The sequence below is a fragment of the Anabrus simplex genome, chromosome 9, assembly GCF_040414725.1.
Source record: "Anabrus simplex isolate iqAnaSimp1 chromosome 9, ASM4041472v1, whole genome shotgun sequence".
Taxonomy (NCBI): domain Eukaryota; kingdom Metazoa; phylum Arthropoda; class Insecta; order Orthoptera; family Tettigoniidae; genus Anabrus; species Anabrus simplex.
Window position 1 is genome coordinate 5,613,800 of NC_090273.1, and position 18,361 is coordinate 5,632,160.

Below are 18,361 nucleotides of genomic sequence, written 5' to 3' on the forward strand. Positions count from 1 at the left end.
TTGGGCAAACTGGCCGGAGCATAAAAATTAGGTACACGGAACATATGAATGCAATTAAGTATAACAGATTTTCCGCGGTAGGCCACCACATACACGACGCTAAGCATAAATTTCACGGAATAGACCAGGATATTGAGATCCTTGACACGCTTAGCAAGGGCCTTCTTTTAGATACTACTGAAAGCTGCTACATTCACTTAGACCAATTTTTAATTCAAACTTTAATTCAAATGACATCTCTGAGAAACCGAAAATCCTATTTGATGTTCTCATTGCAGTGTTTTATATGTTCAGAATTCCGGAAAATACAGTAGCTGAGTCTTTCAGATAGTACGTTACTCTTTGATGCGATATCCCCTCCTACATACAATACCCCCCCAATCCCGCCCCGTTTATTGCCCTTCCCCCTCCTCCTACCTAACACACTCCTCCCTCTCCCCTTCCTTCCCCAGTCGGTCCACGCGACTCCCTTGCCAGTTCCTGTTCAACTCAACTCCGCAGCACACACAACCAGCCAAAGGTGAGTCTCTTCATAAAGCTTTACTTTCTTGCCCCATTTCCACTAACAGAGTTCAACTCGTTTTTATCTTTCATAGTACAGGCCCGCATTGGATCGAGAACTTTTTAACTTCTTCGACACACAGTTCCGGTCACAAGATGCACTCGCTCCAGTACAGTACGACATAAAATCGTATTTACGAGGATGGTTTTTTATATGTATTATCTACTGACTTATTATTGTTTTCATGCTCACAGAGGAACATCGTATTTTATTTGTGACTAACAAGTTGTCAAACTTGTACTAATTACATATTCAAACCTGGACATTTAGCTTAAATATGCTCTGTATTTTAACTTGTTATAGACAGTTTTAATTATGAGGTTCAATTCTGTGTGTTTTAACTTTAATGTGTATCTTTGTATAATGACCCTATTTGGCTGATGACGTCCATGGATGTTGAAACTGGTACCATTTAATAAATGAGGTTATAATTTTAATTAACAACATATCTTGTATTGAAAAGGTGGATCTTGCACAATTTAACTTATTGTTTTGTTAAAACTATCTCTTGATGCTCCATTACGACTGCCACGAGCCGACACACTGATCTGCCTTGGGAATTTATATACGCAAATCATAAATATAGCAGTAATTGTATTTTGTTGAATATCTTCTGTAGTTTTTGTCGGATTTGCACCAAACTTGGTGGAAAATGAGACAAAAAAGTCAGCAACACGGTGATGTTCTCATAATTTAATTCTTATCCTATAGAAAGTTATTAGGTGTAGAACATTTCAAATGTTCTCTGGCTGATGCAATCTTTCTGTCACAAGGGGAGACAGTCTGTGATGTCATAGGTAGCTGTTGAGTCGACACGCAGCGCGTAATTCAACTTTGAAGTGTGGGGACTTTATCTTGGACCAGCATTCCTGGTACAGTATGTAGTAGAACATCAGGAAATGTGAAGGACAAAGAGAGGCACTTGTGGAATGATGGGGTAAAGAGTAAAGTGAAGGAAAAGGAAATGGCATGGAAAACATCTAAGACTGAAGAAAGTAGAAGAAAATATGTGGAGGCAAAGAATTTGGCCAAGAAAGTAGTGGAGGAAGAAAAGAGAAAATGCTGGGCCTTATTCACACAGAAATTGAGAGATGATATGCAGGGCTGCAAGAAATTATTGTATAGTATCTTAAAAAATAGAAAGAGAGATCAAGTAAACACCAGATTTGTGAGGAATGAAGACAGCATAATATTAACAAAGCCAGAAGAAATAAAAAAATAGATGGAGAGAGAATTTTCAGAAGTTGCTGAACATGAGAAATAGTGACAGTCATTCAATGGACCACCAGGAAAGGCAATTAGTTGATGAAGAAATGGATAGAAAAATTACAATAAATGGAATTGAAATCGCAGTAAGAAAGATGAAGAGTGGAAAAACTGCTGGAAAAGATGAAATTTCAGTAGAGATGATAAAGGCAGCTGGAGCTGTAGGCCTGCAGTGGACATATAGAGTTCTCAGGATTAACAGTATCTATTAGGTTCAACCTTTTCAATACTAATTAGATACGTGTTTTTTTTTTACAAATACCTTTTATTCAACTTGGGGACCAGTTTCGATATATATAATGTCATCATCAGCCATAAAATGAATCACAAATATATATAAGCAAAGACATAATCTGTAACTGACCATTCACACTATGTGTCATAACAGAAGAGTAACGGCTTAATAATTAAATCTGGCGCAGTGTCACATTGAAGTAAACATAAAGTCTCTCATTATTCAAAGAATAAAAGAAGGTTCTTTAATATGTAGTCTTTGTGCATCCGTTCAATAGAAGGCTCCGATAGGCTTCCAAAGTAAAGAGTCATTTAAAACACTCACACGTGATATGTGTCAACCAGAGCGACGAGAACTTTTTTGAGTCACTTGTAATTTATACCTGATAAAATTTTAATTGATGAATATGAAATCAGGATTGTCTGGGAGAATAAGGAGGTCCTTGATGATTGGCAAAAAGGAATAATCATCCCAGTTTTCAAGAAAGTTGATTAGAAAGCATTGAAGAACTACGGGGGAGTTACTCTGATATCCCATGTAGCTAAGATAATGGGTAGGATACCGGAAAGTAGGTTAAGGTTGAGGGTTGAAAATCTGATACAAGAAGATCAATTTGGTTCAGGAAGTTGAAGGTCAACAATAGAGCCCATTTTCATTATGAGAAAACTAATGGAAAAGCAATGGGAGTACGGGAATGATATGATGATGACATTCGTTGATATTGAAAAGCCATATGACAGTGTAAAAGGGACGTTGTAGTTGCATGCAAATATATTGGCAGGACAAGTTGGTTCAAACTCTCTAGTGGGCTGGGACAGGGAAGTGTTCTATCACCAATCCTGTTTCCAATAGTAATGGATGACATCATGAAAACAGCAAAAGCAGCATATGGAGGAAGAGAAATGAACATCATGTTATTTGCAGATGATATTGTGATTTGGGGAGAAGAGGACATGAAGGTTCAAGAACAGTTGGATGTGGTGATTGGGAAGACCTAAGAATGTGGATTGAAAATAAGTTTAGAAAAGAGTAAAACTCTTGTTATGACTAGAGGTGAGAAAGAAGGGAAAGGTCAGATTCTACTTGCAGACTAACCCCTGGAAGTAGTGGAAACGTTTAAATACCTGGGGAGTGAAGCTTTTTCTGCCATAGTGTAAGAAACCTTTTATGGGACAAAGATGTGCCAATGGAAGCAAAGGAAACTATGTACAAGGTGTATTATGTACCCATAACAACTTACGGAGCAGAAACTTGGACAATGACAAAGAAGGATGAAAGTTGAATACAGGCAGCGGAAATGAAGTTCTTGGGGAGTATGATACAGAAGAGTAGAAGAGACAAAATAAGGAATGAGAAAATCTGGAAAGAAATTGGAGTGGAAAAAGCATAAATAGTGTCTTAGTGTTACTAAGTGGCACATTCTGGTCCAGTGAGGAAAGCAATAGCTAACTACCTCACTCCTCATCTTGCCTAGTACGCCTCATTTGGGCTCTGCCGTTGGTTTTTGTGTTTTCCTTATAACTTCATAGCCTTTGGTGGTGCTATTTGAGGATCTAACCAGCCTCTGGGCTGATGACCTGGTGGACAGACAGAATAGAGAAGAGCTGATTATGATGGTTTGGGCACCTAAAGCGAATGAGTGATGAAAGAATGCCAAAAATGGTGATGGAAATGCAAATGCAAGGAAGGAGAGGCCGCGGAAGACCACAATTGAGATGGAAGGATACAATCCAACAAAGTATTAGAGAAAGAAACCTGGACTGGGACACAGTTTTGGAGGAGGGGTGGAAAGACCGAAGAAAGTGGAGAAAACCATATTTGCCCCTACTCGGCTACAGCTGGATAATGAGAAATGATGATGATGATGATGATGATGATGAAGATGAAGAAGAAGAAATGGTGAAGAACTACTATATTATAACAGAGAAAAGAGTTTATTGATGATTGCTGTTTGAAGGGACCCAACATCCAGGTCATCAGCCTGTGAGGAGATGCAGGTAAGAAAGAATAAGTGTGGTTGAGGAAGTAAGGAGAGACTGAAGAAACTTATTAGGTAATTGATTTCAGCAACAACAACAGATACTCAGCAATGGATAACATGATGGCAAGTATAATATTGGCAGTCAAGTGAGTTTTATACATGCATGAAAATACTTCGTTTAATATTGAATAGGTGGATCTATAACCTGTGTTATATTGTTATGAGTTTTAGTGAAAGAGAAGGTATTTTAAGGCAGAAACCAGTTCCAGGAACGACATTCCAGAAGTCATTAATGAACATGGGGAGTGTGTATGTGAGGAAGTATTTAGTTTGCACTATGTTCAGTAGTTGGGCATAGGGATAATGTCCAGGTGGGGGGAGTGATTAATACTAGCAAAGTACTGAAATTTACCTGCCAGCTGTAAAAATCAAATGGTACCAACAATATAAGGCAAGCAGGTATAAGTACCAACATAATTGGGGATGTGTGGGATGTAGTAAATGCAGCACGGGTGAAGTTTAAGAAAGTGGAGATTATCAGTGGAATACTTTTTAGGAAGGATACTGACTGGAAGGAAATTAGGGATTTAAATGCGACTATGGAGTGGGTATGTGGGGAATCTGGGAGTGAGAGTGGTGGTGATTATTGTTTTAAGAGGAAGTACAACTAGGCAACCATCCTCTATATAACACTAATCAGAGAGAAAAAATGGAAGGGATCCGACACTTCGAAAAATGAAGATATCGGCCAAAGGAAGAAAAGGGCCACGAAGGGCATGAAAATGAGACTCCCTAGCCCTCGCAAACCTAATAGCGTCGGGGTCGGAAAAGAACAAGAGTTGACCAAGAAAGGTCGGATAGGATAGATGAAAGTGAGGAGCCTGGCACAAGTAAGTGGAAGCAATGCCTGGACTCAGCTGAGGGCCCCGTGGTCGCGAACCCACGCTCCAAAGTTCAGAGCCCCTGAGGCCCCTTTTAGTCGCCTCTTACGACAGGCAGGGGTTACCGTGGGTGTTATTCTACCGCCCCCACCCACAGGGGGTCTGGGAGTGAGATTTGTAGATCCTAATGGGTGGGTAGGAGATAGGGATCTGCGCTCAGATGGCCTTCACTTAAATCACAGTTGTACGTATAAGTTAGGAAATTAGTTTGGAAGGTTAATAGGGAGGTACATTCAGGGAAACGGGGTGGACTAGGAAGCGGTGATAAGGGTACAGAGATCTGAAGTTGGGATGACATAAAAATGTTAGTGCTAAACTGTAGACGTATTGAAAAGAAAGAATGGAATCAGGTAATTTAATAGAATTATACTTACCAGATATTGTAATAGGAGTTGAATCATGGCTAAGAAATGATGTAATCGATGCAGAAAATTTTTCATGGAACTGGAGTGTGTATCATAGGGATAGGATAGGAATGGTGGGAGGGGGAGTATTCATTCTAGGGAAAGAAGAATTTGTTAGCCACGAAAGAGTTAAAGATGACAAACATGAAATTCGAGGTGTAAGGCTCATTTCTAAAGATAATAGGCAACTTGATGTCTTTGGAGTGTACAGACCGGGAAAGGGTAGCACTGACACGGATTCAGAATTATTTGATAATGTTTGAAAGGAATGTGATTGTAGCGGGAGATCTCAGTTTACCAAATGTCAATTGAGAAGATAATGCAAATGACAGGATGCATGACCAACAAATGGCAAATAAGTTAATATGGGAAAGACAGCTGATTCAGAAAATGGTGGAACCAACTAGAGGGAAAAATATCCTGGACTTGGTGTTGGTAAAACCAGATGAGCTCTATAGAGAAACCAAAAATAGATGGTATTAGTTATCATGAAGCTGTATAGACTTTTGGGCTTATGCCGTGTCAAGAAAATAAGGTGAAATTCGTTACATTTCGCAGAGAACTGTCCTTTCTCGTGGACAGTCGAGATTTCTTCTGAGGACTAAGAGCACAGTTGGGCTATACAGTATCATGCCTATAGTACGGGCCGTGAAGCTGTTTGTCGTAGTTAAAAAGCAGGCTTATAAAGCAGGCATGAGAGAATTTCAAAAAAGTAACTGATTGGTGGAAAACGGTAAATAAAAATGTAAACAGACTCTGGGATGGGTTTAAAGCAATTGTTGAGGAATCTGAAAACAGGTTTGTACCTTTAAAGGTGGTAAGGAATGGTACAGATCCACTATATTATAACAGAAAAGTAAAGAGACCAAGAAGGAGGAAAGAAATAGTTAGGAATGGCAGTGGAAGTAAGGAGAAATTGAAGGAACTTACTAGGAAATTGAATCTAGCAAAGAAGTTAGCTAAGGATAACATGAGGCAAGGATAATTGGCAGTCATACAAATTTTAGTGATTTAAGGCATAAACAGGTTCCAAGAAGGACATTCCAGGAATAATTAATGAATTAATGAACAAGGGGGGTGTATATGTGAGGATATTCAGTCAGCAGCATGTAAAGATTGTTGGTTGCAAGGATAATGTCAAGATAGGGAAGGTGACTAATGCTAAAGAAGTATTAAAATTTACATATGATGACAATGACATTTACAATAAAATACAAAAGTTGAAAACTAGAAAAGCGGCTGGAATTGATAAGGTTTCAGGGGATATACTAAAGACAATGGGTTGGGATATAGTACCATATCTGAAGTACTTATTTGATTATTGTTTGGTCGGAGGAGCTATACCAGATGAATTGTAGTCGCTATAGTAGCCCCTTTGTATAAAGGAAAGGGTGTCTTCCCTAACGTCGAATAAAACATAATACATACGCTCCCAGAGGTGAGTCTCTTATTCACGTAAATTTTTACAAGATTTTTTAAAAATGCCTTTTTTGACATTCCTTTCTTTTTTATTTGCTTCAGGTCCTAATTTGAACCGAGAACAATACCCTGGAAACACGGCGTCCACCAAAAAAAATTTTTATTAAAAAGATCTTGTTATCTAATACTTAAAGAAAGCGGCTAAGTTAGAGAAGACATTTGTTTCATCACGCAAAATAGGAAGTTACGTCTTTTGGCTGGTTGTGTTATCTTAATGACAGCCATTTTAACCAATAGAAAAATGGTTTCTTAATTCTTGCACCGGTTACTCTAATACTCAGTGAATATTTAGCAAGAAAACCTTTTACACATATGTTCTTATAAAATTAAAATCATGCTCTTGGACTTTTATGATAGTGAAACATTGGTTTTTGTTTGCACATGGTTTAATGTTTTTAGATTCAGAGGACTTTTATCAAGAGGATGTATATTCATAGTTTTAAGACAGTTGGTGCTGTTTTTTAAGTTTAGGTCATAGGTTAATGTTTATGGATCCCGTTTTTATTTAGGTCTTGCCAGTTTTGTAAAATTTGTATGTTCTTTATGCATTGTTTATTGTAACTTTGTCTATGTATATTTTTCTTACTTTTGGCTGATGATGATGCACGCCAGCATCGAAACCGGTACCGAGTATAATAAAATGTTACAATTTTTCTTATAACATTACATGGTATTGAATAGGTGGACCTCGCTAGTTTCCATTAGATTCTCGGTTCAATACGGAATAAACATGAAGTTTTAAAACTTGAATATATTAGATATGTTTGCGAAATTAATAACTGGTTGGATAGAAGACAGCTCGGGTTTAGGAAAGGTTATTCCACTGAAGCCCAACTTGTAGGATTCCAGCAAGATATAGCAGATATCCTGGATTCAGGAGGTCAAATGGACTGTATCGCGATTGACCTGTCTAAAGCATTTGATATGCTGGGTCATGGGAGACTACTGGCAAAAATGAGTGCAATTGGACTTGACAAAAGAGTGACTGAATGGGTTGCTATATTTCTAAAAATTAGATCTCATAGAATTAGAATAGGTGAAGCTTTATCTGTCCCTGTAATAATAAGAGAGGAATTCCTCAAGGCAGTATTAACGGACCTTTATATTTTCTTATGTATATAAATGATATGAGTAAAGAAGTGGAAATACAATGCTTTGTGCACATGATGTTATTCTGTACAGAGTAATAAATAAGTTACAAGATTGTGAGCAACTGCAAAATGACCTTGATAATGTTGAGCTGGACAGCAGGCAATGGTATGATGATAAATGGGGTTAAAAGTCATGTTGTGAGTTTCACAAATAGGAAAAGTCCTCTCAGTTTTAATTACTGCATTGATGGGGTGAAAGTTTCTTGTGGGGATCACTGTAAGTATCTAGGTCTTAATATAAGGAAAGATCTACATTGGGGTAATCACATAAATGGGATTGTAAATAAATGGTACAGATCTCTGCACGAGGTTATGAGGTTGCTTAGGGGTTGTAGTAAGGATGTAAAGGATGTCTTTGGTAAAACCCCAACTAGAGTATGGTTCCAGTGTATGGGACCCTCATCAGGATTACTTGCTTCAAGAACTGGAAAGAATCCAAAGAAAAGCAGCTCGATTTGTTCTGGGTGATTTCCGACAAAAGAGGAGCATTACAAAAATGTTGCAATGTTTGGGTTGGGAAGACTTGGGAGAAAGAAGACGAGCTGCTCGACTAAGTGGTATGTGATATAGATGTTTATTCCCACAGGGAATATGAACTATTTGTCCTGAATGAGTAAATTTATAATACCTATTTAATGGTCCATTATTGGACATTATAAATTTTCCAGCTAACTCATTCTTGGTTGCCTGCGTTTTGCCCCTATGTGCTAAGTTGGGCTCATCAGTTGGTACTTAGCACACCCACCAAGACGCATGGCTAGTGCATACCGTGCAGGCCACTGCATAGGCTACTTGAAGCCACCAGCAGTGCCAATGCACTATGAGAGATTTTGTCTCACTTCCAAAAGTTGATGCCTACCTGGCCATCAGATGATATAGATGTTTATTCCCACAGGGAATATGAAATATTTGTCCTGAATGAGTAAATTTATAATACCAATTTAATGGTCCGTTATTGGACATTATAAATTTTCCAGCTAACTCATTCTTGGTTGAACTTTTGAATGTAATAAGTAGAGCCCGGATTTCAATGCACTATCAAATCTCAAAATATGCATGCTCTCATGCACTATCATATGGCAAAACATGCACAATAAACTGGAAAATATGCACTATCAAAATTCAGCTCCTTTTGAAACATGAACAAAAACTACCCTAATTTCTCCAAATTGTCTTGATTTAAGCTCATCCGTTTATCATTCAGCACGTACTTAAGCACAGAAAATTATCTTTTTACGTCACGAGAAGTGATAGATGCATAATTCAATGAAGACATTTGGACAAAGTGAGATCAAATTTTACGTCTTTTGCATTTTCACCACAATACGTCTTTTATAAGCTTAATGAATTCAAAATCAGGATTTGAACGAATTAGTTTTTTCAACTTATCTCTATCTGTGGCAGCTGCTTCTCCATGCGATGATTGCAGACACATTTGAATGTCCTCAATAAGTGGTAACGATTGCTTGCTTTGATAACACAGACGTGTGACGATTGAGAGTTCCGGGTAGGACATTCCAGGATAACAATGGTAGAGGGTTCAATGAAAAATCAGAATTTGTAAGCTGCTATCCCAGTAACGCGGCGCCACAGAAGTGCGATACAAGGTTTCTTTTGTTCGTCTAACAGACGAAAGATGAGCCGTCAATGATTAATGCACAATTTATGGTTCAATTTATAGCAATGTACAACTGTAAAACTGGGACACCTTACTCCTAAGAATTAGATTTCGACGTGGGGCCTTCCGACTTACGTCATTGTTTACTCAAGCAGCAGATAAGAAAGTGTTTGGTTAATTGCATTATACTGTAGGACCTGTACCGTATGTAGGCTACTAACTATGGTTGTCACATATGATGCCAGGAATACATTCTCTCCGTCTCTCAGTAATAGACATACTGTAGCCTACAACGTGAAAAATTATCCCAAATTCTGCAAACTAACATTCAGAAAATGCACTATGATGCAAGTTAACAATATATATGCGTCAAAGTCAGAATACAAGTCATATTATGCAACATTAAACGTCCAAATTTGCGCTATTAAATCCAAAATCTTCCAAATATGCATCGTGCATGAATTTTCTCCGCAAAATGCCAAAACATGCAAACATGCACGGAAAAAGAACGGTTATTTGGAATTGTTAAGCTGTAAAACGAATATTTGCAAAGTTTGAGAAGTGTAGCTAGCTTATTTAAAAACATGCATTTGCATGGAAATCCGGGCTCTAGTAATAAGCCACTTTATGTAGCATTGTAAGTTTAGCATTAAGTCATGCCTACCACTTTAACTTTAACGTTTAGGATAGCACGGGTGAAGATGCCTAGATGTCCCGATATTGAAAAGGTGGACGTCTACGAAACAATTCTTTCATGAGCTTATAAGTAGAGAGAGGAGCTTTCAAGAAGGATCATAATGTGAAGATAAATTTGGAGTTCAAGAGGGCAAATTGGGGCAGATATTTGTCTATAAGAAAAATTGACCAAGGGAGATGTTTGATATTTTTCAAGTTCTTTGAAATCATTTTAGAAAAGATGAGCTAAACAAGTGTTATCTGTTTTGTTATTTCAGAGTGGAGCAGCAGCCTTCTGGACGGCATGTCGCACACTCTGTTGACAGCGCTGACAGCTTCCCAGCAGAGCAAAGACTGGACTCGTCGCTCCCAGGAGTATGAGCTCTTGGCTCGCAAGATGGCGTCTGTGCACCCAGTGCTTGTCCTCAGGTACCAACAATACACATTTCTCGTTATGAGTTACAAGTCTCGTCCTCTCTGGATTCACTTGAGGCCTTCTTCTCTTCACTTTCGTCACTCCCTTCCAACAGCTCTAAAACTGATTTTCTGTTCGATATTTTTCCATTACCACCACCATGCAGGCAACCGGACGTGGTGAGTTGTCTCGGAAGTTTTCCAGATTTGCAGCAATGAAATGTAGTTCTACGTATTGTTCTGTGCACGAAATGAGAGATTTCATGCAAATAACAAGAATGAGATACTTGAAAGTTCATACGGGCATTACCCAACCTATGAGCTGTACGGAAGGACATGATGCCTTGTAGGATCCATCTTACAAGTAGTAACATACGTTGGTAACATTAACATACATTATCACTTCAAGAGAAAGTAGTCAAAAAATAGGAAATGGAAGAATTGGAAGATGCTTGTTAAATCATCAGCTCAAAGGTAAATCATCACCTGTAAGGACAGTATCATAGCATATTGTATTCAGCCACTCCAGCACTATGCCTTAGTGAGTCCTATGCTATCTTGCTTTGTCCTCATTCATTTCTTAACTTCACCTTGTTTCATTCTGCGCCATGCTCTTCCATTCTTATCCTTTATATTTTGGTCATTCTGCCTGCCTCCATCCCGTACATGATCATAAAACATCCAACGCAAGATTTTCTGTAGCCTGTTAGTGCTCTGTCTCTGTCTTGTGTTCAGACTGGCTGGATCCTCCTGGAGCACCACTTTTTATCAGCTCTTTTCATAGTTGCTACTTCCAATGTAGTGCTTTCACTCCTTCACAGGGAATTCGGTCTCAAACAGATGTGAAGATAGTTTCGTCCAGGAACTGACTTCTTTCTTACAGAATACCGTTGCCGCATCTTGATTCAATTTCATTTACTATACTACCATCCTGGCAAAGTACACATCGTAAATACGGGAAATAATCCACCTGTTTCCTTCTTGACATTCAGTTAAGTTTGGTTTCTTTCCAACTGACATTGCTTTAGTCTTGGAAATGCTCTTACTCACTGCACTTTTCAAGTACTTTTAACGTAGTCTACCATTAATCCTGTTTGTGCCAGCGTTGCTCTCAGAGACACTCCGTTTCGTTATTCTTTGAGAGGCTTCTAGAAAACGGTGCCTAATCTTGGCATTATCATTAGAGTGAGTTCAAGCTACCTTTTTTTTTTTCTGTCTATCAGTAAACTCAAACGATGTTTAAAGTTCCGTGACTTGTAAAAGCATAGTGTCGAAGTGTAGGTGGTTTAAGAGAGGAGGAAATTGAAGAACTAATGATTCAGATCAAAAATTGGATGTATGGCCCCTCAGGCGTTTGCTCCATCAACCAGCACTTCGTCTTAGGTCTGACACTAGACTCGTCAAGAGTGGGATGTGTCAGACTCCACCCACTGATGCTGGGGTGTATGCAGGTGAACCCATCAGAAGCCTCCCACGTGGCACAGTCTGATAACTGCATACGGGAGATAAAAGTCCACAATGGAATTGATGCCAGCCTAGCAATTCCAAATGGCAACACCAAACTCCCTGGGAGTTTGGTGTTTCCATTTGAACTAATGATTGACGAGTCAAGTGGTGACCTCTCGGATTAAGTGCCGATTCTGCCTCATACCTGCACAGAATGCGATTGTACATAACCAAGCAAGGATAGTGACTGGAAAGAAAGGAAGTTGACCACGACAATCCAGGTACCCACCACCAGATTCGAGACTGGTGAATTATTTTGATTTATTTTTCACTGCAACACTCTTAAACCTGACTGCACAACGCCTTCAAAGAGCTGGTTGCTTCTCCTCAAATTCCAGAGCAAATGCATGGAAACCAACAACAGCTGATGAGATTAGGGCCTTCATAGCCTGCATATGGGCATCGTTTGTAAACCTACAATTTACAGTTACTGGTCAAAGAACGTCCCTCATGCTACCCCATGGTTTTCTGTGATGTTCCTTGCAATACCGTATTTACTTGCATATTAGATCCCTTTTTCTTCCACTTTTACAGTAAAAAATAAAATAAAATAAGGGGGGTCCAAAATGCGATAACCTCAAATTTTGTGCAGTGAACACATGGCTTTTAGGCTATAAGAAGCTATAAATTACACATGTGTGTAAACGTTCTATATTATTCTTTAACAAACTTCTGAATGTATTTGAGTTATACTGGCTATTGTCGTTGAAAGGCAATATTTCTAAATGTAAAAAGACAGTAAACGCTGAACATGAATTTTAGGCCTACATACAAGTAAATATAGTCAGTTTTGATCGAAAAAGGCTTTCAACCTATTAAGTCGTGTTACGTACATTTAGTACGTGTTGAAGAGATGTTAGGTACGGAACAAAAATGGCCAACCGGACGCCAGTGGTATCGGGGATTAGAGTGGAGTCGTGAAAATTCAATATTCGTTGACTTGGCCCTCAACGGGTGACTTAAACGCACTCTACAGTGTGATGGCAGTAGTGTCAAACCTGTAGCTTAGATCCTTTCCAACAGAACAAAGATGGCCTAGGCCACCATAGCTCAACTGGTAGAGCAACCAATGCGAAATCGGGAAGTTGTGGGTTCGGATCCCACTGGTGTCCGGTTGCACATTTTTGTTCTGTACCCAACATCTCTTCAACACGTACTAAATGTACGTAACAACACTTAATAGGTTGAAAGCCTGTTTCGATTACGATGGGGTCGTGAAAATTCAATATTCATAGTCAGTTTTAGTTACTCATATCACGTCATTCCTTTCATCTCATTAATTCCTCTGATTAGGTTGATGTCAGGAAGGGCATACGATCATAAAAGCTCGCTACAAAAATAAATCTCACTTCATACTCGACCCCGTAGAGAAAAGGGATAAGCGTATCACATTATCGTATTATGCAGTGTTGATAGAAAAGAACTTAATAGCCAGTCATTTGTCTCTTGTAAGTTGAGCAGTAGGCCTACCACACGGAAAAGCTGAGTAAATCTAATCACTGGTTTCATTTGAATTATCATCTTGTGTCGCCAACTTCCCTGCTAGTACCAATATAAATGGTCCGTTATTGGACATAAATTTTCCAGCTAACTCGTTCCTCGTTACCAGCATTTTGCCCCAGTGTGCTAAGTTGGGCTCATGAGTTGGTAAATAGCACACCCACCAAGACGCATGGCTAGTGCATATCATGGAGGCCACTGCGTAGGCTACTTGGAGCTACCGGCAGTGCCAATGCACTGTGAGAGACTTTGTCTTATTACCAAAATTGATGCCTGCTTGGCCATCAGATGATATAGGTGTTGATTCCCAAAGGGAACCTGAAATATTTGTCCCGAATGAGTAAATTTATAATACCAATATAAATGGTCCGTTATTGGACATAAATTTTCCAGCCTACTCATTCCTGGTTGCCAGCGTTTCACCCCAGTGTGCTAAGTTGGGTTCATCAGATGATAAATAGCACACCCACCAAGACGCATGGCTAGTGCATACCGTGGAGGCCACTGCGTAGGCTACTTGGAGCCACCGGCAGTGCCAATGCACTATGAGAGACTTTGTCTGTAAAATTTATAATGTCCAATAATGGACCATTTATATTGGTATTATAAATTTACTCATTCAGGACAAAGATTTCAGGTTCCCTATGGAAATTAACACCTATATCAATTTCCCTGCTACCAGCATGTCGTCATTCCAAATGATATCATCTTCACTGCCTTCTTGTCAGCCGTGCATCAAGAACATTTGAGGTTATTATTTTTTTTGAAACTTTTTAAAAAATAGTTTTGTTCCCGACTGTAGAGTCCAAACAGTGAGCATCTATTCCCAAATTGTTCCTGGAGAGTTTATGTATGTGTAGCAGAAGCCACTCCTTCCAAATAAAGACGTGCTGCAGAAAGCGTGCCACACCACCAGCTGATAACTAGCATATGTTACGAGTTGTACTTCCGAATGTAATGCATAGTGACTGGAAGTGTTCTTTGCATAAGTGCGGCTATTGAATGCCAAATCCTTATTTTTAAGTATATTTCATGCTTGTTTTCCACATTTATCACATCAGGATTTACCTAATGAGATAAGAGAGATCGCACTGTTTTGGTTAGGTAGGTATGCTATCAAGTGCCCGCATAGTGCCAGAAGTTCCACAACAGAAAAAAATTAAAAATAAATATCAGGAAGGTTTACGGCATTTATGAATATCTACAGGTGTGGCAGTATTCTTATTCTTATTCTTCTTTATGGGCCCGGGCTGAGTGGCTCAGACGGTTGAGGCGCTGGCCTTCTGACCTGAACTTGGCAGGTTCGATCCTGGCTCAGTCCGGTGGTATTTGAAGGTGCTCAAATACGTCAGCCTCGTGTCGGTAGATTTACTGGCACATAAAAGATCTCCTGCGGGACTAAATCCCGGCACCTCAGTGTCTCCAAAAACCGTAAAAGAGTAGTTAGTGGCACATAAAGCAAATAACATTATTATTATTTATCTTCTTCATGGGGCCTCTAAATATTAGTTCCTAATTAGCGTCAACCTCTTAAGATTTTTGCTACCATGTTTTCCCTTCATTCCCACCTAGATATACCTGCTCATTTCACAAAGCTGCAGGTTGTTGTTATTGGGTCGTCTTGGATTTTTTCTCTCTCTTCACCTGGTAGTCCTAGAGTGGAGTCTTGTTCTGCCCAGCGCCTCACATTCGAAAAGTATGTGTTCGGCTGATTCCTCTGCTTCATTGCATTTCCTACAAATGTTGTCTCGTATTACTACAGTTCTATATAGGTGTTTTTCTTTTCAGATGGCAGTGTCCGGTCAACAGTCCTACTACCCATCTTATATTTTCTCTGCTGAGTTTCAACAGTTCTTTAGTATGCTTCTTGTTTGGTCATTTTATCAGTTCCTTTGCAAGCCTGCATCCTGGAGTATTTTTTCAGTTTTCCATTTGTTTCTTTTCTTTTGTACCCATTTTTCTTTGTAGTGTCAGGCTTGTCCATAGGAAATCCCGCATACCGATTCTGGGCCTACAAAATGTGTTTCTGCCGCTTTCCTGGACAGTTTATCTGCCTTTACGTTTCCTTCTATACCTGCATGCCCTGGTACCCATATTATTTTGAGAGCTTCAGGAGAAGTGAGTGACAAAACCAGACAGATCTGTATATTATCTGGACTGCCTCTATTGCCTTAATGGCCGCTTGGCAGTCCGTAAAAATGAAAATGTTCTTATTTCTCTAGTTCATTTTCAGATTTTCCTCAAGGCATTTTGTGATAGCTATCATTTCAGCTTGAAAGACTGTAGTGTGTCTGCCCAGGCTCGTCTGGATTGATTTCTCGGGTCTTCCCCCGTTGATCCCTCCTCCTGTGCCATCCACAGTCTTTGAACCATCAGTCCACCACACTATACCTTCTTTTTCAGTATTCCCTTTGTTGATATCCCAGGCTTCTTTTTTTATTATCTGGGTCTCAAACGGTTTTTCAAACTTGTACTTTGGTATCATATGATCAGAAGGCATGTGTAGAACTTCCTCTGTTATTACTCTGTTAATTTTACAGTGTCCTAGATTGGGTCTTTGTGCATTCCAGCACTCTGATTGTGCCAATCTATATGAACTCATTCTAGCCTGTCTTTTTATGAAATACTGTAACATAGTGATGGGAGGTCTAGTAAAGTATTCAAGGCTTCTGTTGGCATAGTTCTCACAGCCCCAGTTATGGCTATGTATGCCATTCTCTGTAGGCTATTCAATCTACTGCCGACTTTTCCTTAATTTACTTTGTGCCACCAGATGATTGCAGCATAGGCCATCAACGGTCGAATGATCATTGTATATCTCCACATTACCATTGATAGTCCTGGCCCCATGTCTTCCCAGTGGCACTTTTACATGCATACAGCAAGTTCTTGGCCCTGGTTATGTTCCTTTCTATATGTGGATTCCAGGTTAGATTTATATCTAACACTACACCTAGGTGCAGTGCCTGTTCTTCCATATATATATCTTGCCCAAAGAGCTTCATTGATCTCTTTCCCTTTAATTTTCTCCTTCTTGTAAAAGGGACCAGAGTTATCTTGTTTGGGTTGACTGATAGTTGTTCTTCCCGACACCAGTTCTCCACAAGGTTGAGTGATCTTTGCATGAGGTCCTGGATCACACTCATCACTTTACCTCGTACCACAATCACTAGGTCATCTGCGTATCCTTGTGTATAGAAACCCTGTTCGTTGAGCATAGCTATGATTTTGTTCACCATGAGGTTCCACAGCAGAGGCGAAAGAACTCCTCCCTGAGCACAGCCTCGGGTGGTCCTAACCGTTAGCATTTCTTTAAACAGGGTTGCATTTATCTTCTAACATGGATTTAATCCATTTGACGACGGTTTTACTCACCTTGCTCTTTTCCAGTGCTTTGATCATAGAGCCATAGGTTGTATTGCTGAAGGCTCCTTCTATATCTAGAAATGCCGCCAGTGCAATTTCTTTATATTCTAGGCTTTCCTATAGTTTACAAACCAACTGGTGGAGTGCTACTTCAGTGGATCTGCCAGGTCTGTATGCAGACTGATTTTCATGTAACGTTGAGTTCAGTTACATTGTTCTTGTCATATATTTATCCAGAATTTTCTCCAATGCTTTCAGCATGAAGGAGGTTAAACATAATGGTCTGTATGCTTTGGCTTGGGCATAGTTTGCCCTTCCAAGCTTAGGTATGAATACTGCTTTAGCTTCAGACCATGATTTCGGCACGTACCCTAAAGCTAGACTAGCTCTGAAGAGGTCCGTCAGGGCATTGACGAGTATCTCCCGTCCTGCTTCTAAGCGTATCGAAAGTATCTCACCTGGCCCCGCAGCCTTTATAGGGTGAAACGTGTCGATTGCCGATTTTACATGGTTGAGGTTTATTATTCTGTTGGCACAGTTCCAGTCTGCTCTTTGAGCTCCGGTCTCTGTTCCAACTGTTTCTTCTTCTGTTGTCTCCTCACACGTAAAGTAAATGCTAACACGCATCTCCAGTGTGTCCTCCCCGCCTGAGTAAACGACCCATCTTGTTTCTCCATTGCCCCCACTTGATTTATATGGGTTGCTTTCAGAACCTTCTGGAGCTTTGCTGTTTCAGAGTGTGATTCCACTTTCTCACAGAACAGTCTCCAAGACTTTTTGCTTTCCGTATCTCTAGGTTAAACTCAGTGAGTTTTCTTTGATATATGTCCCACATACTATTTCAAGATGATATTCTATACAACATCCCAACCCCTTTTTTTTCATTTTGGCTAGTTTGTTGTTCCACCACCTTACTTTTATTGGTGTTTTTCTTTTCTTTGAGAGGACAGTTGTCATGGAATGAGCCTGTAATGGCCTTTTCTAATAGTTCCACTGCCTCATCCAATTCTTTCTGTCCTCTCACGTTAGTTGGAATTTTTTGTACAGCCTTCCCTAGAACTTCTCTGTATCTATCCCAGTTAGTTCTTTTTGGGTCCCTGTACATCTCAATCCCACATAGTCTCGCATCTATTCCAAATTGGATGTGCTGGTGGTCTGCCAATGATGGTTCCTCCAGCACCTTCCGGTCTTTAATAAAGTTTGCAATATGCGTAGTGCTTAGTGTAATGTCTATTACCTAGCTACACTTTTTATTTATAAATG

General features: G+C 39.6%; 1 protein-coding gene across 2 annotated transcripts in view; it reads left to right on the forward strand.

Annotated features, from left to right (window-relative positions):
• IntS1 (integrator complex subunit 1) overlaps positions 1-18,361 on the forward strand; it is a 480,230-nt gene that overhangs the window by 426,602 nt on the left and 35,267 nt on the right. For both annotated transcript variants that reach the window (XM_067153509.2, XM_067153510.2), the window contains exon 32: positions 10,591-10,741. In XM_067153509.2, the coding sequence (XP_067009610.2) occupies positions 10,591-10,741 (151 nt within the window). The remainder of the gene's footprint in view (positions 1-10,590; positions 10,742-18,361) is intronic.